This window comes from Egretta garzetta, unplaced genomic scaffold (genome assembly GCF_000687185.1).
Source record: "Egretta garzetta isolate BGI_Z169 unplaced genomic scaffold, ASM68718v1 scaffold265, whole genome shotgun sequence".
Taxonomy (NCBI): domain Eukaryota; kingdom Metazoa; phylum Chordata; class Aves; order Pelecaniformes; family Ardeidae; genus Egretta; species Egretta garzetta.
In genome coordinates, this window is record NW_009259789.1 from 493,198 (window position 1) to 516,734 (window position 23,537).

The 23,537-nt window shown below is 44.0% G+C and overlaps 1 protein-coding gene across 6 annotated transcripts in view; it reads right to left on the reverse strand.

Annotated features, from left to right (window-relative positions):
• Nucleotides 1–23,537, reverse strand: part of SLC4A11 (solute carrier family 4 member 11) — a 100,306-nt gene that overhangs the window by 49,053 nt on the left and 27,716 nt on the right. For 5 of the 6 annotated variants that reach the window (XM_009639560.2, XM_035895052.1, XM_035895056.1 and 2 more), the window contains exons 4-7: nt 15,254–15,300; nt 10,404–10,635; nt 9,706–9,768; nt 9,083–9,164 (exon numbers count right to left, since the gene is read on the reverse strand). In XM_009639560.2, the coding sequence (XP_009637855.1) occupies nt 9,083–9,164; nt 9,706–9,768; nt 10,404–10,635; nt 15,254–15,300 (424 nt within the window). The remainder of the gene's footprint in view (nt 1–9,082; nt 9,165–9,705; nt 9,769–10,403; nt 10,636–15,253; nt 15,301–23,537) is intronic. The other variant, XM_035895055.1, reaches the window with a different exon arrangement.

A 23,537-nucleotide genomic window follows, 5' to 3' on the forward strand; every position in this document is an offset into this window, starting at 1 on the left:
GATGGCATGGTTATACGTGGCGCTATGAGACATAGTGTGCTCTCTCCTGGTGCGCAAGGTTTATAAACACACATTTCAGCTGTGAGAAATACAAGACATTGCTGGTTGAGAGGCTCACTTCTGAAGTCTTGAACACTGACTTTAACTTACTTTCAGCCCAGTTCTGCTAGGTCTTTTGTAAAATTTGAACCTTCATGTTTTTATGGGAAATAACTTTCAAGATTTCAAGGTGTACCCCTCCTCTTCCCCATCTGCTTTAATAGCCAAGAAATCAAAAGACAGAAGGCAACAAACCAAGTACCTGCAGTGCTACAGAAGCTTCTACAAAAAAAAAACCCCACTCTTAGAAAATTAGAAAAAACTCAACACCTACATTACTGGAAAGCAGTTTACACTTCATTTCATTTCACCTGATTTCCCAAAGCGCTTTTGGAAACATTAAGGCAAGATGCCAAACCAACATATTTCCACTTCTTTTGCCTTGGGCAGACCTCTCTGTTTGAAAGCAAATAGCTTTCCCTATTTGCTCTCAGCTGTTATTTTTCCACTTTCTGGTACAGGTGCGTTACAGAAACCAAGCTGACCTCTTTGCTCAAGATCTACAGAGGCTGTAGCAGGCGGGATTACGGCTCAGAGGGAAATCCTTGGCTGCAACCCAGCCGGCACCGCTGGGCACGTGGTGACTGTTTCACTCCCATAATGAAGACTAGCAACAAGTTGTTTGCAATAAACAGAGATCATCTGTGGAAGCCATGAAAGACCAGGTCTGTCTCCACCCTAGGATATTTAAACAGAGCCGTGATCCGAGTAGCCATCATTTTTCCTGCTGGGAAATTTTGACAAAACAGCAAAGTGCCTTGGTGCACCTACTACTACTCAACTGAAAAGCACTAATGAGATACATACGTAGGTTTTGCCTCTTGACACTGAAGGAGGTATGAAAGCGTGTTTTCCTACCTCAGTGATCCTTTTTTTCCTGGTTAAAAGTCATGTAGACTGCTTGCTCCCTTTTATTCATCTAGCAAGAGCCTGTCGCAGTCCTTAAATCATCTCTCCTTTAACTTCTCTTCCATAATCCTAGCCCATTTTTTTCCTTTTAACATGTATTCTCACACACATGCACCCTCAAGGTTGTTCTAGTAATGGCTGCTAAAGCTCTTTGGCTGGAGATATACTAGTCAAGAACCCATTATATTTTCTATTAAGTTCTTAACTTGCATACAAAAAAAAATAAAAAAAAAAAATCACATCATCAAGTATTTTCTTACCAAGTTTGATTTCCTGATCACAGATTGGAAGCAGCCTACTTACACAAATTAATCTGGCAAAAGCACTTGTCTGAGAGCAACCAAGCAGCTTAGTTATGGTCATGAGTAAGATGACAGTATTTCATTTATTTCTTAACTCCCCTCCACCACAGCCCCTTGACTTTTTTCGACTTGAATCAGCTTTGAAAGGGAGAAAGATCAAGGCAGGTCCTAAGGTTAGGAATAAATCTCTTCTAAAGTAATTGAAAACCGAGTGCATGATATTTTGTCAACTAAACCCATAGTTTGGATCCACAAAAATCCTCGTCCTTCTGTCCCAAGGGATCAAATGAGCACAGACAACACTGGTTTTCACAAGCAAATCAAAGCCCTCAGCAGCAATCCAGCTGTGGCTGAACAGTATACAAGTCTCCTTGTGCTATAGTTCAACAAGTTAATGGGGAAAAATACGTGAACTCTGGGCTTCAGACTAACAGGAGAACCTTCAAGTGGCCCAACACCTTCAGTTCTCTTGCCATCATCCACCTGAACTGGTCACCAACAGTTAATGCACCATTAGCAAAAGCAACCCTTATTTTGTACTCTGCCCTCAGTATTTTCGTACCTCCAATGTTGAGCTCACTGATTGATTTGTTTTAAAAAGGCAGGCTTTCTGGGCATTTTGAACATGGCACCTATTCCAGAGATGGCCAGACACAGGTATCAGATACCTATTGCTCACTGAGCTGTACTAACACCTTCCAGACATCAACCATTTCCTACCACATCTGTCAGGCAGTACCTGACCTAGCAAGAATTTCCGAAGTACAAAGCGTGGCCAGGGAAGACTTATTACAGGGCAAGGGCTGATCAGACACACCTTGGAGCCTGAAGTGGGGCAGGACACCAAGGCATGCACATGAACGTACATTTGCACGTGTGTTGGAGGTACAAGTTACCAGCCACCTCTCAGCAAGGCCACTCAGCAGTGCCTGCTTGCCCGCTCCCACCCCATTTGAGTAAGTCCAAGAACTGAAACCTCACAAGAAAACCAGAATTTCAACTTACTCCTACCCTGAGGCGGGAAAGCCAACATGCAGAAGCCCTGCTCCTCTGCCTACAATATGTGAAGTCATGTAGCAATATAGCAAATTATTTGGAAAAAAAAGATCTATTATACAGTGCAACAATTAAGCAATCCACGTGTTCTTCTGTAACTTGCTTTCTCCCTGAAATGATAGGGTTATGTTTCAGCTCCAGTAACTTGTCTCTAAGGCCGTGCTTTCCCAAGATGACGGTTCTGCCAACAGCGCCAGTCCACCAGGCTACAACACCACTTCATCTCAAGAGCTCCTTGTGTACGAAAGGGAAAACTTGACTCTAAAAGGCTGCTCTTTGTTATTGGATCGCTTTCACATACAAGCTAGTTTTCCTGGCAGCCATACCAAAGCCTTGTGTTTCTCTAAATCAGGAGTCCACCATTTCCTTACCTTGAGGGACTTGGAGAACATGCAACAAGAGGATCTCTGAGCACATAGGCAGCAATGAAAGATTTCGCAACACCGAGCACATTCTCAAGGCACTGAGAAACCCACTGTCATCATTACCCATTTTTATCTGGAATAGTTTTATCCACAGAGCTAAAGTTTGAGAATTCTCACACCTATAAGATACTTTTCCCCACTCTTCTGCAAAGAGCTCTATTGGCACTGACACGTGCACCTGAACACCAATATCACTTAACACCAGTAAAATTGAGTGAAGAATTTCCAGCCTCATTTACATCAATATATGGACACCATTTAAGTCAATAATACCTTTACAAATCAGGCTGAGGTGGTTTAGTGAGGGTAAACCAGAGTAAAATGAGGTTTAAACGGGTGCTACAGAGGTCTGATGCACCTGAGCATCACTGCATGGAGGGGAGAAACAGTGCCTTTGTGCAGAACCCAGCCTCATCTGCACCAAGCCTGGTCTTGCTCTGTTATAGCAATTTATCTGGTGGAAAAACCTGGTGTCTCAGCACTTTTAGTGCAAGGCCAAGTCAATTCTACCCATGCATCATTCAGCATCTTAAGTTTTTCAAATTTAAGCCATTATTTAAGCTGGCTCAAATCCTATCCCCTGGTATAGCACTTACAGCTCCAACTTTTGTTTTAATTCCAGAATCCAGATACAAATATAATACAAACCAAAACTGCAGTCCCTACTAGACTTGTGCAAATATTTGTCAAGGACAAAAAAAGTTATTTGGTTCACATGGAGAAATCCCAAGTTATACAAGACTGCAGGTAAAATTCAGCATAGCTCAGGCCAAGAGGAGAGCCACTTTCAAGATGAAACAACTTTTTTCAAGTAGCACTTAAGTAAATTCCCACTAAGAAAAGAAAAAAATCTGAAGGGTAAATAGCCAAAGCCCAAAAAAACCTGAGAACTAGCAAGACATTTTCAGCTGACTCTAAATCAAGTCTGGCTTGGCCAAAGCCTCCAAGTTCCCTTTTGGTTTGAGTTGAGCTAAATTTGATTCTCCTTTGGTTTGGCCAACAGGCTGAAAAATCTATTTTCCCCAAGTATTAGTCACACAAGGAAATGCTGGGCTATGATTTAATGAGATGCCAGGTTGTGTTCTCAGCAATTTTATCTTGATCCTCCAATAATTGAACTCATAAAAAGGACATTTAAATTATAGCATCTTTCCAGGCTGTGTATGTAGCAGCATTGAGCGTGGCACTCGGATGGTGAGAACTGGCAACGCTCCATCAAATTCACTGATACACCAAGTCACACATGCCGCAGGTTTGCCCCACACCCAAGATGTTATCAGAGTAATAACACATTTCTCAAACAAATCATAAAAAGGGTCAAACTATGGAGACCCAAGAGAAACAGAAACCCTCTTTAAACAGGGCAAGAAAGGAAGTTAATTCAGAAACAAATTATCCCCTGCAGTAAGAAAAAGTGCCCAGCAGAGGTAATCAGCTAGCCAGCCTTTTCCTGTCCTGATGCAGAACAACAATGACACTTCTTGTTCTCATCCACTGCAAATAAATCTTCCTCCGTGGAGCAGCTCCAGGCACAAACTTTCAGAAACCAGAATTTGCAAGCAAGGAATGAAACTATGACCAGCAAGCCAGCTCACCCACAGCTTGGCACACAGTTGTTTCAGCAACAAAGTCGCTCCGAGCTAGATATCTTCTTGGACTGGTAGATGCGCTTTGCTGGGCTCCAGAAAAACTCATCCCCTCTAGCAACTAATCTCTCTAGGTATTTCCCCTACAGGTCAATGCGTAAGGAGACACCTCCTCCTCCCTGTACGTGTGCTGCAGGCACCAAAACAAATCATCCTTCAGATGATCCAACAGATCTCTCCTTTGGGACCCAAATCCCTAACAAAGGGTTTGAATATGAGAACTCCTCCTTATAACACAGCACCTGCACAAGCTTCAGCTCTCCAGCATAACCTGGGACAGCCCAACAAGGGTGGCGACAGGCACTTAAAAGAAAATTAATCAGTTCTTTGAACCCAAACAACACTGGAGAGATGATGGTTGCAAATACTGGAGAAGAGGTTCTTGTTGTAATCATTCCTCTAAAGGAGAATATTTGTTTTAAACAGTTGAACTGTTTAATTTTCACCCCATTTTGTTCTTTGAAAGAAGGGGCACTATTCCGAAGAATACGCAGTAACCGAAGCATCTCTATTTGAAATCGATTCAACAGCTAAATCAGAAGCAACATGGCTTTTCTACAGACTGAAAACACCTCTGGTCTGGACAAATTCTTAAACACATGAAATAGGTTTTGCATTTCTTCTGAGAGATCCGTTACTAACGTGTTTCACACAACCATCCGTTACACATTAAATCTGAGAAGTTACTACTCAAACTTTATTTTAACAGCAGTCTTGCTTGATACCCAAACTAACCTCACAGTACCTGTTTTTGAAAGGCTACCTGGGTTTTTCTGACTTAAAGTCTTCCACAGGAATTGCAAGGACACACAATATCAGAATAAGCAATTTTATAGCAACACGGAGCACACAAACCACTAAACCAGTCTCTGCTTGGAGAGAGGCTTTTTTCCCCCCTCTGCTTTGCCTGTTAAAACAGCTTTAGCAAATCAGTTGAATGCACTGAAAATAAGTCTTTCACCAATCCACGTGCCTTATCAATGCTGCCAAAGGAAATTGCTTTTCAACTACTCAATCCAGACTACGAAGCAGCTCGCTTTCTTGCTTTTCTAAGGATCCAGCTTTGGAAGAAAGCAATTATATCTATCTCCTGGCAAGAAGAATATAGCCTGGAAGTTGCGATGCCTGGGGAATTCCACTCAGCTCAGGCAGCATTTGTTCAATAACCCACACAGACGGTTTCTCCTAGGAGGACATCAAGGAGAGAGATCTACCAGCAGTCAGTTAATAGTTACTTTAACATCCTTAGCATTAGGTACCCTTCACTCTCAATGGAAAAAAAAAACCCCACCCCTACAACGAAAACAATTGGCATTGGCATCTCCATGTGTCAGACAGCAAAAGAAAGAATTGGGTGTGTTAGGACTTGGCTTATGACGACAGCCAATTCTCCTTGTACTCTCCATCGGATAAGGGGCTTTTTGAACCACAAAACTTCACAACACCAAACCCAACAACTCTCACAGGGGCTTCTTCCCCACCTTTCCTGATCCAGACATGCAAAGCATCCAGTTTACCCCCTTCTAAGCTCCAAGCGGCTCATGGGGCACTCCAAGCGCCCTCCTGGCAGTACATCTACCTGCTGCAGTCATTGCATGCTGGAGGGGTACCAGAGTACCTTCCCCCAGCTCCTACTAACAGCAGAGCTTCCTCATGCTAAATAACTGATTAAGTCTGAGGATAACAGTTCAGCACTGCCAGCACCCCTGTTCTGGAACAGGTCTGGCTATTCCTTATCCCAAGTTCGCTAATGAAACAACCAACCAGCAACTTCACAGCGAAGCAGCAAGACATCTCCATGACAGTTTGCATCTTGCTGTTCTGACAAATGCTATGAATAGGAGAAACAAAGAGTTGTGTCCATGGTTTCTTAGGTATAAGATCACGTCTTCGACTGATGAAGCTAATCTATTACTCTGAATATTTGCTTTCTAGTTAGAAAACCATCACGTACACAAATACCTAGCAACTTTCGTTCTTCTGGAGCTGAAGATTGCTGATTAGTGGGGCATGCAGTATTATGCTACTCTCAGCTACATAGAATTTTAATGAAGGAGTCTCAAGGCTTCCATAAGCTTAGGTACCCTGGTATGGCCTCAGCAAGATCAGGTTTTAGACATTCTTGACACACACACACACACAAAAAAATGCCCTAAACTTATTATTAAGCTGAAAGCAGTTGTTTTCCTGGACTTCAGTGGAACATTCAAACCTTGAGAACTTCAATTCCCCAACGGTTTGTTCGGTCATGTGGCTATAGCCTGGATCCATATGGTACATCTGACCTTGCTGGCAGTTCAATAGCCCTGAAACTGTCAGGAAAGCACAATTCCAGCAGAAGCAGAATAGCTATTTCACCCTAGGTTTTCCCCACCGCTCTGCCCACTAAGGATCAGTTAAATAATAAAGAGCAGCCCTCTTCTCCAGAAAAGAAGAGAGGAAACAGAATTTTTCTGTCCATTAGGAATGTGTTCTGCAGCCAGACTCTGGACAACTTAGGGAAAATCCTACACAAGCTTTTTCTTTCTAAGTCTAAGCTAGTTTTGGCTTTCATATTTCCCCTCAAAATCAATGCAGAAGCAGTACTACCAAAACTGTGTCTCTGAGCTGCTCTTCCTCATTAATATAATCCTATCGCAATACTCAAGCCTATCGCATCCCCTAAGAATAAAAAGTTAGTTAAGGTGCACAAAACCCAGCAGTACTAATTTAAAATGTAGCAGAGTATAGACTAAAGGCAGGGATAAAGAACAGCAGATATCTTAAAGGTTCTTCCCACCCCTATGGAAAATTATTTCATCAATAAATTCCTTTTACTTCAGAGTTTTGGAAGTTGTTTTGCAATCTGACTTCAAGAAAAATGTAAGATCTAAAAATATGGTTCACAATCTGTTGCACAATAGCTACAGCAGAAATACAGTGCAATAATTACATAATTATAGTTAATAACTCATCACTGCTTTCCCACCACTTTCTTCTCCCCCTTCAGAGTAACAAAAGGAAGAAACAAGGAAAGTTTTGCACAAGACACCTTCAGGCTGTAAGCTTATTTTTCAAATCATGTCCTGTCATGGAAGCCAGTATTACTCACATGGATGCATTTAAAGCTTTGGCACACTTTCTACATAAAGGCTGAACCTATCCTTTTTCAGCTTCTTATATAAATACAATCATAGCATTTGTATCATGATCTCTAGAAATGCTTCGTCATTAAGTCAACACTCTCCAAAGCCCTCCAATTGAGCCATGGCACATGCCATGGTAGAAACTTCTACCCTCTACCCTTCCTAGAGTGGGTCGGACAGTACCCTTACTGCCGTTATCCTGCCTGCGGCATCCAAAGGGGAGGAAACTGCTCAAAACCCCTCTTGGTTGATCAGCACAGAAAGAAGATCGTACTCTATGAACTCATTTTCTTCTTTGTGAGAGCTGCTCTGTACATGCCCACTGTAAGAGTAGAACAGACAGTAGCACACGCAGCACAGACATTATCACACTCACGTATTTCACAGAACAGAGCCCTGATATGCAGTGGTTTCCTTTTTACATAGCAACCACATCTCTCTCTTTCATAAGAGGTTAGAAACAAGGGGGATGGTGGGTGTTGTTTTTTTGTTGTTTGGGTTTTTTTAATTTTGTTTTTTTGTTTGATTGGTGTTTTTAAATTATCTATTTCCAAGGCAGAATACGTTTTTTCCCAGCCACAAGCGGAGCATAAGAGAATGGCTAGTAGAAGGAAAGCTATTGCAACAGTTGTCCTAGCAAACTGGCTGTGAAGGCTAAAATATGTGCATGTGCTCCCCAAGCCTTCAGGCACCTATCCAACATATCCCAGTAACTTCTCTGGGAATTAACATATTTCTTGACAACTTGACTCAGAGACTGCATATGCATAAGGCAACAGACAGAAGTCAAATGGCATTTCTTTGGTTGGCTCAGTGACTCAGGTTCTGGCCTTCCTCTGAAGGGACAGTTTGGCTCGCCCAGCATGCTCGACTTTGAGACAATAATTTCAAAACCCAGTTTTGGTCAAGGGAAAGCTGGGGTGAAGCCACCATGTCTCATAAATCCCAGGTGACAGAGTCCTTACTGTCTTAAGGGTCTGCTGCAATGTTTAACTGTGTTGACAATTAATCAGTGTCCGAATTAAATTGTCAAAGTAATCAGTGTCTAAATAGTGTCGGAATTTGACTTCAATTTTCAGTTACAAAGTTTAGATGTTTCAATTAAAGGACCTAAGAAATCTTTTGGTACAAGTTCCCAGACTTTGGCATGCAAAGTAGTCCATGAACCAGTTTGCTTGTCCCTTTCAGAAGTTCCCCTCATTAACATGTCTCAGTAATTAACATTTTCTGCCTCAGATTTTTTTTTTTCAGCATTCTTGTTAACACCAGATTTCAATGGCAGCCAAGAGCTTAATGCCCTGCAGAGACTGTGGTCATCTCTGCCCAGGGTACTGCTCGTCCATCTGCAAAGAGGAGCAGCCCAACGCTGAGACTGAGATCCCACAGGCCAGTATGGTTGGAGAGGGCATCACCACTTGACTTACAAAGGCACATTCTGAATTGTTATTCCTCCCAGCAGGAGGAGAAGTTACAAGTTTTGAGCCGCCGGTGGATTCCGCTAATCTAACCCAGGTACTTACATGATACAGAGCCAGGACTGCTGATACTGCACCCCCGTGACTGTCGCTGTGACCCCTTGAATTGTATCTGACAAGAGGTGAACTAGGAAAAGAAGAGAGGGAAGTGTTACAGGCTGTCCGTGTTTGGTTTGCAACTGCAAATAACATCTCCTTTCAAATGGAAGCTGAGTACTAATACCAAGCATACTTTATCTGCACAGTGGATTGATGCAAGGGTGGGGGGTGACAGAGAAAGATGGAAACATTTGTCCTGATGCTTTCGAATTCTGTCCTTTAACTATTTGCAGCTTGGAAAGACAGCTGTTTTCTCCTCCCAACATCAACCTACTGCAGTATTAGATTATTAGATTAGCATTATTACACACACACACAGAGACAGGACTGGAAGAGGTGTCATCCTCTGACTCCCCTTCCCTCTCTCCCCCTCTTCCTAACTACTGTTCTCAGATTATTTTATGGCATTGCTTGATTTTTCTTTATTGGCAGAAAGCCTAAATTAACGATATTATAAATGCGAAGCTCTAAGACAGGTAGCAAGAAGTAACCAAAGCATGAACATGCTTACTACATGCTCAGGACTTGACATATCTGTTAAACAAATTCACTGAGGCTGTGACAGTTACATTTGAGGTGCGATGTACATGTTTGTATATTCATTCCTGTTGACTCTGAAACATCATGGGTGCCTACAGAGAAACAATGCTTAGTTAAGCTTCTTTACATCTTGGGCTAAAAGGTAGTGGTTTAGTCTACGCTATGACATTTGCTGATAGCTTAAGGTGACAGGTGAGCCAATGGCATTGGCCAGGGTTGCCCTAGTTAAGTTTCTGGAGGAAAACAAAGCTGCTCTTGTCCCTTCCAGTGGGCTGGGAGCAACACAAAGGCTCAGTCCCCCCCAACTTGTCCAAAGCAGTCAAACTTCCCCAGCCTGTGTGAAGTCAGCTAGAGAATCACAAGGCAAAGGAGCCATTTCTGAAGGGACATCAGCAAGTGTGTCTCTGCTGAAGAGCAGACACTTGCCTGAGGACAAGCACACCTGATGGGTCCAAACAGGCAAGACACTGCAGTGCTATAGACTTCTCACCCCAGAGAACACCACTGTGTCATCTTCATAAAACAGGGGCAAGACTCCACCAAAACATAAAAACCCCAGAGATATCACACCCTTCACCCTGGGTGACATGTAAAAATAAACCCCCAGCGTCCCACGCAACATGCAAGTCTGGGGACCATGCAGTAGTGAGTGTTCAACACACCACCAGTGGAAAGGATGACAACTTAACACTAACCCACAGGCAAAAGCAAATCAACAGTTGATTACCATTCCCTTCTCGTGGGGTCCCTGAATCCGTGAATAAAGTGCTCATGATTTTTTCAAAGTTGCAGCTTGGCTCCATGTTCTCAGGATCTTCAGCAAAGTGTTTCAGCATCTCTCGAAGAACATCATCCAAGGAGGTGGCTGTTTCATCAAGGATGATACTGGCTCTGGCCAAGAACCCATCCAGGTCTCTGTGAGCTCTGACTTCCTCCTCAAAATTCTTTAATTTCAAGTACTGTGTTAAGAAGAGATCAGAGCATTAATCAGCTGTACACAACACCTAATAGCAAAGGACTAGGAGCTGTGTAGTTCACAAGCAGACAGTTTTGTTGAGGTTCCTGCCACTGAACCAATGATTCTGGAATCACTTTGACCATTCAGAACACATTATAGAAGAAAAGGAGTTGTGTTATGTTATTAATGCATTGAAGGCTGGCATTGTCAAACCTTACCCTAACAGACGATAACAAGGACATCACCACAGGTGCATGCCTAGGCCCCGTTTACACCCTGACATAGAAAGCAGAATTAAAATGTAGTTTTGTTGCCTAGGATAAAGCACAGTAGTTAGCCTAAAAGCAAAAATGCTTGAGGTAGTGTTTAAAAATCCTCTTTAGGTTTAAATAATTCAAGAAGTTTTCAGGAAGGTGGGAAAGTTATTTGGAAGAAATGGACTCTGATCTCAGCAGCATGAAAAGTTACCAGTATGGCTCAGTGCAACGTAACCCAGTTCTTCCCAAACTGGGAACCACCTCGCCCTGGGGCTCTCAGTTAGGGAGCCTGAGGTGGGAGATGGGGAATACCATCCAGCCTTCTTTGATGCTTCCTAAATTTCTATTGTTCCTACTCCCAAGGAATTTTGATTCCTTTATGCATAACATTTAGCTTTGAATCAATTAAAAAAAAAAAAGACAGCAGGCAGAGGCTGAAACCGTCTCAACTCCCTGCTGCCCCAGACTTGTTGGCCTTGAGATGGAAGAAAGAGCCATGCTGTATTACAGAACCTCAACTCCTTTCTCTAACTGTCAGCTGTGAAGTTCGTTAACTGAGCGATCAAACTACAAATGCATCATCTCCATTTCGCAGTCCTTGGAAATCCGCACACACAGTTATCACTCACAGTACCAGTCAAGAAGGACTGACAGTCCTGTCCTCTCCTTCAACAGCTTGAGTGAGGAAATGGAACGGCGCTTTGTTATATGGATCTTCCTTCTGACGGGAAACCAGCCAGGCTTGAATTCATGATGTTGAGGACCAGATTGTCAAAATACATTTAAATCCTCAGTTCCCCTCAAGCTCGGTAAGAATCAACCTCCAAATTGCTTTTACAAGTCTGACACCAAGTTGTCTCCACAGCCAGGACCTTGGCACATTCCCCCCCCCAAGTTATGGAACCACCCCAGAGCCTGAGTCATGGATACTCTCCTCTCACACATACTCTTCTCTACCTTTTCCATTTATAGCCTAGACACAGGGAAAAAAATGCTAATATCTCACTAATTACTGTAATTATCGCAGCAACTATCAAGTTGTCAGTACACATCCATTGCAATTAGCACTGTTTTACTTTGCATCAATCACTTCTTACACAGCATCCTTGAAAGGGAGGATTCTCTGAAGGATTTCAGCTCCCACCCCCCCCAAGGCTTTGTTGCCATCTGTTCTTAGGAGAGGAGACAGTGACACAGCTACGTTACAACTCCACCTAAAAGAGATGATATAACTGCGAGAGGCCAAGTCAGTCTCAAATTATCACTGCATGAGAGTAGGTTAAAACACCTATTACCATCCGTAACACTGGTGCTCATGGGGTCACCGTGTGACCAGCAACCACCTCCCAAAGGTTGGGAGCTCCCCATTTCGGCTTCTCTGGCATGCAGCGTTCAGCCTAGGATGGCAATAGGATGAGAAGTGGTCTGAAGTTGTGCCAAGGCAGGTTTAGGTTGGACATTAGGAAAAATTTTTTCACAGAAAAGGGCTTTCAGGCACTGGAACCTATGAAGGTTCAAACAGCAAAAAGGCAAAATGACCTAGACAGGATTTAACAAGACAGATGGCAAACAGCATACCCATGGAGGTATTAGGAAGGTTAAGAGCATTAGGAACATCACAGTGCCGAGGAGGTTTCAGAAGAGTGGCTTCACATCACCAACTTCTCCCATGCACAAGGGAAGCAGAACAGTGGAAGAATAAAGTTGAGGGACAGCAGAAATGAATCAAAGGCATTCAGAAGGTGGCTATTATCTGCCCACATCATCTCAATCAACACTGATCCTCCCGCAAGCTGTGCATGACAGCATCGTTTGCTTGTTGTGGCAGGACAGCACTCAGCAGCTTACTGCGAGTCATAAGGATTCAGCTCCAGCTCTGCCACAGGCTTCAGGCAACGCCTTGGGTAAATAATCTTCCATGCCTCCATTCTATTTTATTCCCCTGCTCCTGGTCCTTTATAGGAAATAGGAGTAATACCCATCCTTATTATCACTCCCGTAACACTGGGGAAGATATGCACATTAAACATCGCAAGGCAACTAGCCACCATGAAAAGATATAAATACATCACTCCCCGAGACAGGACAAAAATCAAATTAGTGGAAGCACTGGTACAGCAACACCTCAGAGAGAGCTCAAACAGGACTGTTCCCGTCAGGACACCCAGTGGTTTCAGGAGAGATTAATGAATGCTCCTTCACAAATATTTTTAGCTAGATAGTCAAGTCACACCAGGATACTTGAGGTTGGAAACTGCTTAGCAAGAAACCCAAGACAGCTACCCAAGAGCCATTTTAATAGCATTGAGTAGCCTTGATTGCAAAGCTGCCATGGCAAGAACAGAGGCTGTTGTGCCAAAAAGGGGGGAACACATTGAAAAAGCCTTCCCCTACTTCACACAGGTCTCTTGGCCAAAGTCACACACACTATCTGCAAAAAAGAGCTCTCACCACTCGTCAAGAAAGCCCGAAGAGCAAGTTCTCTGCTGGGTGGCTGCTCTGGAGACCACCTCCACTTATAGACACTGCAAGAACCTTATGAGAAGGGGTGTCCAAAAAGCACGTTGTCCTGAGCACAGCTCTACCTGTGCTGTTGCTATGGTCACTGGGGCCAATTCCCTTAGAAACACACTGCGGTGGTGATTAAATAGTTCACACCAGGTCAAGGAGCATCTCCTTGTTTATGCCCACCAACTGACATGCCAGATAGCAACTTGCCTGAGACACAAGATTGCCCTTCCAGCACCTCTGAAGGGGCACAAGAACCACAGGCTACCACCAGAGACAGGAACAACCTAGCAGGGAAACATCTCCAGACAAAGCTTCTGACCTGACCACTTTTCTGCTAGCAATTCCCCCTTCCCAGACACTTGGAGCCATCCTCTGTGACTCAGGTCCCAATTTCCTTTGCATCTGAAGTGCAAAATTTCCACTCACCCTCCTTGGAGACAAATCTGGCAATAGTATTTTTTCTCAAGCCCTGCTAAAGCATGCTTAGCTCTCTGATATTTGTTGCTCAACAGCACACCGAGATACTCTAGCATGAACCATAGGCCAGAAAAGCAGGAATCCTACAGCTCTGAAAAGGAAAGATATAATGGAAGAGACACTTGTGCGTTAGCAGTTTCCAACTATTTCTTATCAGAGGCAGATCCTGCATTTGGGCTTAGAGTTTGCACTTTAAGTGATTAAGTTCTTAGGTTACTTTCAGTCAAGTGTTTACAACTCAGAGAACCTTTGCACTAGTATTAGACAAGACAAATTATTAACATTTAATTTTTTTGTTGTTACTGGGTTTTGTTTGGGGGGGTTCTTGGTTTTTGTTTGGTTTGGGGTTTTGGTTTGTTTGGCTTTTTTTTTTATTTTTAAACTTGGTGGGAATGTTCCTTCTACTAAAACTATTACACATTTTTCTCTCCCTACTAATTCAGCCTGCTGAAATACCTTGTCAGGATTTGAGCTGTCTTAGAGGCCTAAAGCAAAGCAGAGTTAAAGAGCAATCTGGGATTTCCTAAAAAGCCCCCAAGGTTTTAGCACACAGATTTAAGAACTCAAGCTACAACCTTCAATGAACCTTGCAATATATGATTTACCAGGATCAGCGATGCCACAAGTTTTCACACAGCCAGCCAGCCCCTCCAACAGGCAGACAAGGCAAGACTCAAGACAACTTAAAGCACCACGAGCCATGCCCAACAGCCCTAAAGACCAAGACTTCACGTGGTATTAAATATCAACTCATTTCCTCTCTGCATACTTTCTGTGTACTTTCACAGTTGGAGGTTTGTAGTAATACAGCCTGTATGAGGCTTTTTTTTTTTTTGCATTTTCACCTTATCTTTATTGAGTTACGGTCTCTAGAGCAAGTATAAACTAAGCGTTGCTTCCTAATCGTTCTCCTAGACTGTGTGTTTCCAGGGAATTCACTCTTGCTGAACCTCCTGAAGGCAGATCTGATTAGCTGGAATAAACAGGAAACCAAATCACAGCAATGGCTATTGGGTGTTTTTGCTTTCGGCTCAAGAAGAGCTCAGCAGCCTGAATCTCTATGGTGTATGCTTGGATCCCTTTGCAGGCAGCTGCAGAACAGAAAGTGATGAATTAACATGTCAAGGAATCGTCTGGGACAAGAAGCAGTGGAACAATCAGAATTACAGAGAAATTGTTTGGAGAACGAGCACCACATGGCTTTTTAGGTTTAAATGGAAACAGAGGAATTCAAAGAAAGAGGCATTAATATGCCTTCTGTTTTGGCCAGCAAAACCCACCTCCCCACCCCCACGAAGTGTTTCAAGATCCTTTTCTCTGCTTCTAGATGATGAAAAAATAATAATAAATTATTAACACACCATTCCTACTTACCTTCCTTGATGTGTGGAGTAACACACAGCCAGCACTTTCATTTTCAGCTGGAAAGGGGAAAGAAATAAAATAAAATCAGAAAAGCATTGCTATCACAGGTACCTGACAGGCAGCAGGAACCAAGCAGAAGGCTCAGAACAAGGTGAAGCATCACTCTTGGTGGAAGATGATCCCTGGAGAATGATCCCTAGAGAAAAGCAGAGATTCAGTTTTTTACAACATTTCCCATTTTGGAAGTGTAAACCAAGCGTAGAAGCAGCCTTTGGCATTATGGGATCAGTTGGGGTTTGTGCCTTGCAGCTTTTTTTTTTTTCAGCTTCCTCATGTATTTTCACTTCTTCCCCACCCCCGCCTCCCAAAAACCCTAACTCCTAATCCGTTAGGTAATCATTTAATCCAATGCATCGTTGTTTGATAGATTGAGGCTAAGATTGCATGAGTCACGCTCGTTTGGAAACCATTCTTGTCCTCGTTAAAAAGTCAACAATAACACCCAGGCACTTCCAAGGGAGCAGGCTGTGAGAGATCACACGCAATGACACGAAGATGAGCACATTAATGTCCTGTCAACTCACCACACTGCCTCCATAAATCTAAGCGTAAAGCAACAGAGCTCTTGGGAAAGAAAACTGCTGTTTAGAGACTGTTAAATGTCACTTAATATGCAGCCAAGATACAGGGATGGGGGGTACGCGGGAAATTCCCAGTTCTAACTTCCAAGCACCAACATTAACATTTTCTTAGGGCATTTAGGAAACAATTTTTGGGGTATAAGCTAAAAAACAAATAAAACCTAGGGGTTTTTTTGCCATAAGCCTGCTCCATACTGCTTGCATCCAAGGCAGCTTCTCTGTAGCATCACTAGCACCACAGGTACTGTCTGTGCATCCTTCTCCTTAAGTCCTCATCTTCACATTCTCCAAAAAAACCCACAAGACTGAGCTGCTACCAAAATTATACCTGAAACACATGAACAGTTTTCATTCAAATGAGTGTACTGACAGCATGGAAAAAACCCACTGAAGACCAGATACTTTTCCAGGGGCCAAGCTGTGGAAAAGTACAGAGACGTAACACAGAGTTACAGCTATTCAGATGGGGTTTTTGCTTTCTTTCCAGATCTGGCCTTCCAAATCCTAACCTACAAGAACTGCTGCAATCCCATTTCACAGGCTGACCACACACACAGGCACCTTCAAGCCCAGCCCTGCTACTCTCCAAAAAATAAGCTGCCTGAGGATGCAATTCACATGAAAACACCAGAACTCAAAAAAACCCAAATCTTTTTTTTTTTTTTTTTTTTTTTTTACACAGAAAGCTGCTTTAACCAAAACCATCCCTGATCAAAGAGGAATTCAAGTCACATCCGTGGCGGGGTTAAAATGCTGCAACTCCAACTGGGAACAGAGTTGACTGCAGCAGAAAAGAGGGAAAGGATTGCCTTCATCTCCCACTAAACCAAGTAAGATGGTTCAGGGGCTTTGCTTACATCACCCAACTTCTCCCAAAGTTCACTTGGATGTTGTACACGTGATTAAAAGCATCGCTTAACTAGACAAGTTTGCTGGTGCAACAGTCCCAATTATTACTGCTTTTGACATGGCTTTTGGAAAACACAAGCTGTTTCATCTAAAAAATGCTATTTATTATTAAAAAGCAAGCACCCAAATAAACCAGAAACATCAAGCGTTTTCCCCAGGCTCTTACATTTGTAGTTTTCCAACGCTCACTTACTCAACTTACAGCCTAATTACACATGCAAAAGTATGCTAGAAGATTTGGAAGCCATAAATATTCATCGAGGAGAAAACATGTTTTGGTTTTTCTGCTCCTGCAAGAAATAGTTCTGGAGAGACAAAAAATACCCACAACCCTGAACAATAGCAAGCACATGCTAAAGAGACATATCTGCATATCTGCAGCCTGTCCTCACGGACGCATGCAAATGCAACAGAAATTCATGGTGTCCTTTTATCACACAGCAACTCTTGGTTCCTCTTATCAGTGTCAAGCGTGTATCAATCTTCTCCGCTGACAGCTCTCAGGTACTCACCTCAGATGAGCACCAAGCACTGCTTTATCAACACAAGCAAAAATATTTAATTACATCTGTTGGACCAGGATCTTTCAAACTTCTCAAAAAAGCTGCTCTGGGCACAGAGGTGATGCTTTGGAAGACCTAGAGCCTCCTCGTTCATCGTTTCATCTGAGCAACCTGCTGCTTGGACTTGAGCAAGGGAAAGGAGACAGCTGGACAGGGCCACCCCAGTTCTGGGCTGTTATCCAGGCCCACTCGAGGGCTATAACGTTACTCAGGCATAGTAGCAAATCCATGGGAACACGAAAAGTGCGTGTGTGTAAAATACACAGACACTTCCCAAGTGCTCTTCTGCCTGGCTCATGAACCACTCATTTTCTTACTGCAGGGGAACCCACTAGGCAATGCACGATAAAACCCTTCACGAGGTTGCCCATGACACATCCATTGGGAGATAGCTTGGCCAAAGCCCAAGATCAACCACCACCAGCCTCCATCCATTTTCTTCTCCTTCAGCACTGTCCCTGCTTCCTTCCAGCTACAGAGGAGCTGAAAAGATGCAACACTCTGGACCCTTACACCTCCATGTTCCTGCACTTTGGAGCAGCCCTACATAGGGACTATGATTCATCCTCTACTGACAAGGAAAAAACTATCCATCAATCACCAGTTCTGTCTCGCTCCCAGGAGTAACGACTAGATTTCACACCTGAATGTCAGGATTAAGCATACTTAAACAGAAAGGAGAGGTCAGGGCCACACACAATTTTCATTTCTATTTTTGTGGTGGTCCTTGCTGGACAAAGCAGGCTGGAAAAGTCTATTTTAGGCAAGGTAGCTAGCTATGGGCATTATTGTCTCTCTCCTCACACATAGTTAAAGGAGAGCTGCCAGGGGTGGCTGACCTTATCTGTTAGGCTGTACTCCAGGTTCTGCCCAGGGGAAGACCAAAAAGTCAGCAACGCATCTCCAACATCCCCTGGCAGCCACATCAAGGCAACACTCATATCCCGAATTTCTAGGACGCACGCACACAAGCATGCAGCATTACTGAAGAGGCTACAAGCGACTCACTGGGAGTTCGCTTCACGTTTTAGCAACACTGATGAATTGCCAGCATTAAACTTGCACTTGTGGCCTCGTGTCAGCACACTGAGAGCCCTGCCAGGGTACTACGGCATGCCTCCATTTTTTATTTGCCACCATTTGCAGAAGAACAAGACCCATCCAGCTTTGACATGAACAAGGAGATTTAACACTTGGAATCGAGAGATGCACCAGGAAATTTATCTGCTGTACTCCAAAGTGGTTTCATCCCAGCTGCCCTTTACATAATATCCCTGACAGCAACCCAGAGAAATTAAATCCCCTACTCACTTCCTCTCCATCCCCTCCTTAGATGACTACATCTTCTATGCAAAGACAACCCTGAAAACAAACCCATGAAAGTCATATGCCAAAGTTGAAAGCTTTTCACCTTTTACCTTAAGGGATCTCCTTTTGCTTAAGATGCCCTTTCCACCCCTTCCCTTGTACAGGCCTCCCCTTAACACCTGAGAAAGCCCAAAAGTCTTTGGAGCAAAGCCACCACTGAATGTACGCAGCTTCTTAAGACTATATTTTTCTTTGGGATAAAGGAGTGGAAACTGGAAAGCAGGAACATTTTGTCAGTGCACATTACCTTAGATCTAACACGCACTCCCCAGTGCATCTGCATGGTAAATAGGCTAATAAATCAGAATAAAATACTACATTAGCACTTTCATGGCTTTCTCAGAAAAAATATCAAGAATCTGGTGTAAGCGGAAGTACTTAAGGTTTAGGGTATTTTCACTATATAAAAAGCTATTTTATCTCTTCTTTCTTCAGGGATCTGAGCAAATCTAAGCCTCAACCAACCACTTGTGTTGAACCACACTGCAAGCAGCAAAAACTGTTCTGCTTTTAGAACCTGTTGCCTTAAAAAAATATAAATAAAAACAGATCAGTACCTGGCACAACAGGAATTTGTTAGGAGCAGTGGAGATACCTCCAGCCCATCACTGGCAGTGAGGGATTGCACAAGCAGGATCTGAAGGGGATCCTTTGCTTTGCTGCCCTGCCACAGCTGTGCCTCATCCTCATCAGACTTGAATAATTTTGGTTAAATACTGTTAGATAAATAGTTGTGCCTCAACTATCTCACATTCCTACAATAAGGTGGTGGGCTGAGCTGCAGCTGAAAACTTAAAACCAGCTGGGTTCATCCCTCTTAAACCAACACCCAGGTTAAAGGCAGGTGGGAATAAACAACCAGTTGCAAGTTTCTGGAGCAGGTTGGGTGGGGAGGAAAACCTCACCTGAGTAATGCTGAGCACAGACATCACAACAAGCTGGGCCAGTGAAGGACTATCACCTCGCACTCCTCTCTGGCCATTGAGGAGGATTTGGAGGCATGGACAGGCTGACTGGGGCTCTTGTACAGAGCCAGAGACAAGGTAAGACACTCCCCAACTCCTCAGACTACGCACTACAAGAGCAAAATCTTCCTTTTTTTGTAGAAGAAGCTGCAATAGGTTTTGTCATTAAGTTTGCGGCAAGGGAAAAAAGTCACATTTTTCCAAGCCAACTGGAAGGACAGAGCACTCAAAATCCCAGAGGAACCTGCCCTGAAGCACACTCAAAATCCCAGAGGAACCTGCCCTGAAGCAAACCCAAGGTGAAGCACCTAAAAGGGAGAACATCGCCTTCAAGCAGAACCACCCACACTACCCAAACCTCCCCGCCCCCGCACCTCCCTTGGCTTTGTAAGCACCGCTTTGAAAACACCCTGATCAGGAAATTCGGAGGGAGGCTGTCTACCCCCCCCCCCCCCCCCCCAACCCAATCGGTGTATCCACTTTCCATTAGAGTATAGGAAGCTTCAGGAGCCCAACATCCCACGCTGACATCAAACTGCTAAAACAGGAGTTATCAGATGGAACGCGTGGGTCAGCATTGTGCCTCGAGACATAAAAAGGACCTTGGTATTAATGTGAGGAAATGTGACTATTGTGTACAGAATGATACCCATTCAGGCCCAGACCACTTGTCTCTGGACGTTACTCTCTCTGGAATATCCTTGGCGCCAGCATCTAGCATTTCTCCTCGTCCCCTTAAAGAAAAAAAAAAAAAAGTCATTTCGGCAGGGGTTGGGCCATGGCTTAGTGCACCGTGTTTTGCTCATAGCGGCAGCGGCGGGCGTGCACGTGCATGCCTCTGGAGAGGATTACAGGAAACTGTTGATTCTCCGTATCTAGGAATGATCAATTGTCCAGAGGGTGGAACAGGCTTTAATTTCTCCTGAAGCGTAAATCGTGTTCCGTTATTTCCCCCACACACCCCGACAAAGCCACATCCTGCTTTCCGATTGGCTTTTCGCTGCCCTCAGGATTTTGCCTTCTTCCCCCCCAAATCTGCTTCAGGCACCTCTCTGCCACTAAAACCACCAGTGTGAGCATCAGCTGCAAGCAGCAATGGATACTGCAAGAATTGAGCAACTACAGCTCCACAAATCCCTGATAAATTTAGCCCAACTTTAGGAAAAAATCCTGTGAAAACCCCTCTGTTGCAATAATCTGGAGAAAGGAGCAGACGGTAAATTGTTTAAAACCCCAAGCTGCAAGAATGAGCTCCAAAGAATTGTTTTAAAAACCCCAAGCTGCAAGAACAAGGTCCAAATAATGAAAATATTTGCCCAGCTGATCTAAAGGAGCTGCCAAGCAGATAAAAACACTGTGACCGATGGCAAGGCTGGGGCTCCGCACGCTTTGCGGACCCACTGCAACAAGTGGAGCTTGCATCGCCTGTCCACCAACTTTAAGGCTCAACCTAAACCAAACTGCTGTATCCATTTGCAGGGATTTAGTTCCGAGCATGCTGCAGATGAAGCAGCAAGCGGTTGGATCCCAGGACAGTGCTAAGACAGAAGGGTTAATAATACACTTCTAGCTAGGTGAGAAACTAGGAAACCAATTGTAAAGCCAGGTACCAGCTTGTAAGCCACCAGCCAGCCAACGTGGCAACTATGAATAAGCATGGCTCGTAGCACACCAGCCCAGAGAAGAAAGAGGTCCCCCCCCACCACACACCAAACTCATTGATGCTCCTCAACCTCTCTGGCACAAATTCCCAGGGAACAGAGCATTGAGTTGGATTTTCCACCTGCAGCACAGGAAAAGTAACACCCCTGCTCCTGTGACAGGGGCTCCCCCTCTGCTCCTGTGACAGGGTGTCAGGGAAAAGGACTTCATTTGGGACAGAAATGGAGTACTGACTCCTGCAAAAATACATGCAGCCCTGCACAGACCCAACATTTTACTTATATGCATTTATTGCGACTTCAGAACAAGTCTCAGTCTCTAAAAACCATCCTGATCTTCGCTCAAAAATTCAGGTGCCAGGTCCAAAAGCATCCAGCTTCAGATAAAGACCCACCTTCATGTTGGAGCTACTAACATTTGCTGAAAACAGAAGTCTTGCCACCAAAACCTAAGCTGGAAGGATGAGAGGCAAAAGAGAATAATAATAATAATAATAATAATAGCTTTTCATCAGCTACTGCAAGGAAGCACTAGAACACCCAGGAGAAAGGACCCAAGTGTCAAGACAGAGAAGCATTTTAGAGCCCAGGCATCTGCACTGATTTGAGCTCAATGTTCAATGTAACAGCAGCCAGTATTAATTAAAAATTAGATAGGCCATACCTTAAACCCTAGATTTCTTCAAGCTATGCGGTTTTACCCACATCTGTGCACGCAGCCCAGCATTTTATGACAATGGTTAATTGTCAGAGTTTTATGGGCCGTGCTATGTTTTGTTGGCTCAACATTTAATCCCACACAGCGATCTTTTAAAAAAAGAGAATTATAGTAAAGTGCATCCAATTATGCTCATAGCAAGCGGTACATCCATCATACAGAGATTAACAGCTCGACAGGATGATGGCAGAGCTGTCACTGCTTCTGTAATTCCACTTACATTGCCTGCCAGCATCCAGACCTGGGGGTGCCAACTCATTCCCTCCCCAGATGGGATTTTTGGATCTTTTAGCCCTACACTAAGGTGGGCAGCAACCTCACAGCAGCTCACCAGAACAGGTCTCCACAGCAGGAGACAATTTGGATTTCAGCCAAGAGACCAAACTGTGGCGACCAGAGCACGTACACAGACTCACAGATATCACAGAGCAGCTATTTATCTTGTTTCAAGTCACCTTAGAGGTTTTTCCTGCAGGAGGATTGAGCAAGTGTATTAAATGCAGCGAGTGCATCTGACATTAGGGAGCAAATCAACACAGGCAGCACTGGAGAGCTCTCTTTGCAGAAGGTGGCCCATGGTCAGTCCCTCTCTGGCCAGGCAGCAACTGTCCAAGCCCCAGCAAGCGTTGCAATGGGTTGTGACACACAAGAGGGCAACATCGAGCCCTCTGGCACAAGGAGGCCTTTCAGCTCAAAGGTTTCACCCAGATTACAGAAAGTGAGAAAATGGGATGGCAACGCTAAGATGTCTTGCTCTTCCGCTGTGTTTAAAGAGCACCAGAGGGTCTTATAGTATCCTAGAGCAGTAGCTCCTTTGGGTGTTGAAAATGAGGTGTTATGGGGGGATATCTTGCACTGCCTAGGCAAAACCTGCTTTTTTTTCACCCCCTTTCTTTTCAGCTTGTCTTGCTGGTAAACAAGCACTGCAAGTGCTCAGTTCCACAGTTTCGTTCCAGTAACACAAAGTCTGAATATAAACCAAAACACCCGGAGAGCAGCAGCAATGCAAGGGCATTGCAGAGCTGAACAAGGATCAGTACTCCCAGACACACCGCAGCAAGGGAATAGGTAAACCTCATTTCTGGAAAGACCTTTGAAAGCTCATGAAGAGTTGAAGAGTTTTTTGGTTTGGGTTTTGTTTTTTTTTTTTCCCCAGCAGATCAGGCTACTTTCACTACCTGATGAGCTTAAAGGGCTCCTTTCAGCCACTTTCAGCCGCCCAAGAAGTTAGCTCTCCAGGAGGATCAGCTATGCCCCCTCTGCAGCCAGCGACTGATTTAGTATGTATACAAATCAACCCTGGAAGATGCTTCAGCAAAACCACTTCTGACAAAGACCTGACAGCCTAAATGACTCGAACACCTGGAGTCAGAGGAATCCTATGCCTGATGTTCACAGAGAAGAACCTGGATTTTGGCTACCTAGACAGCTTTGTTGCTGTCTGGGGGGGGGAGGGGGGGGGGAAGAA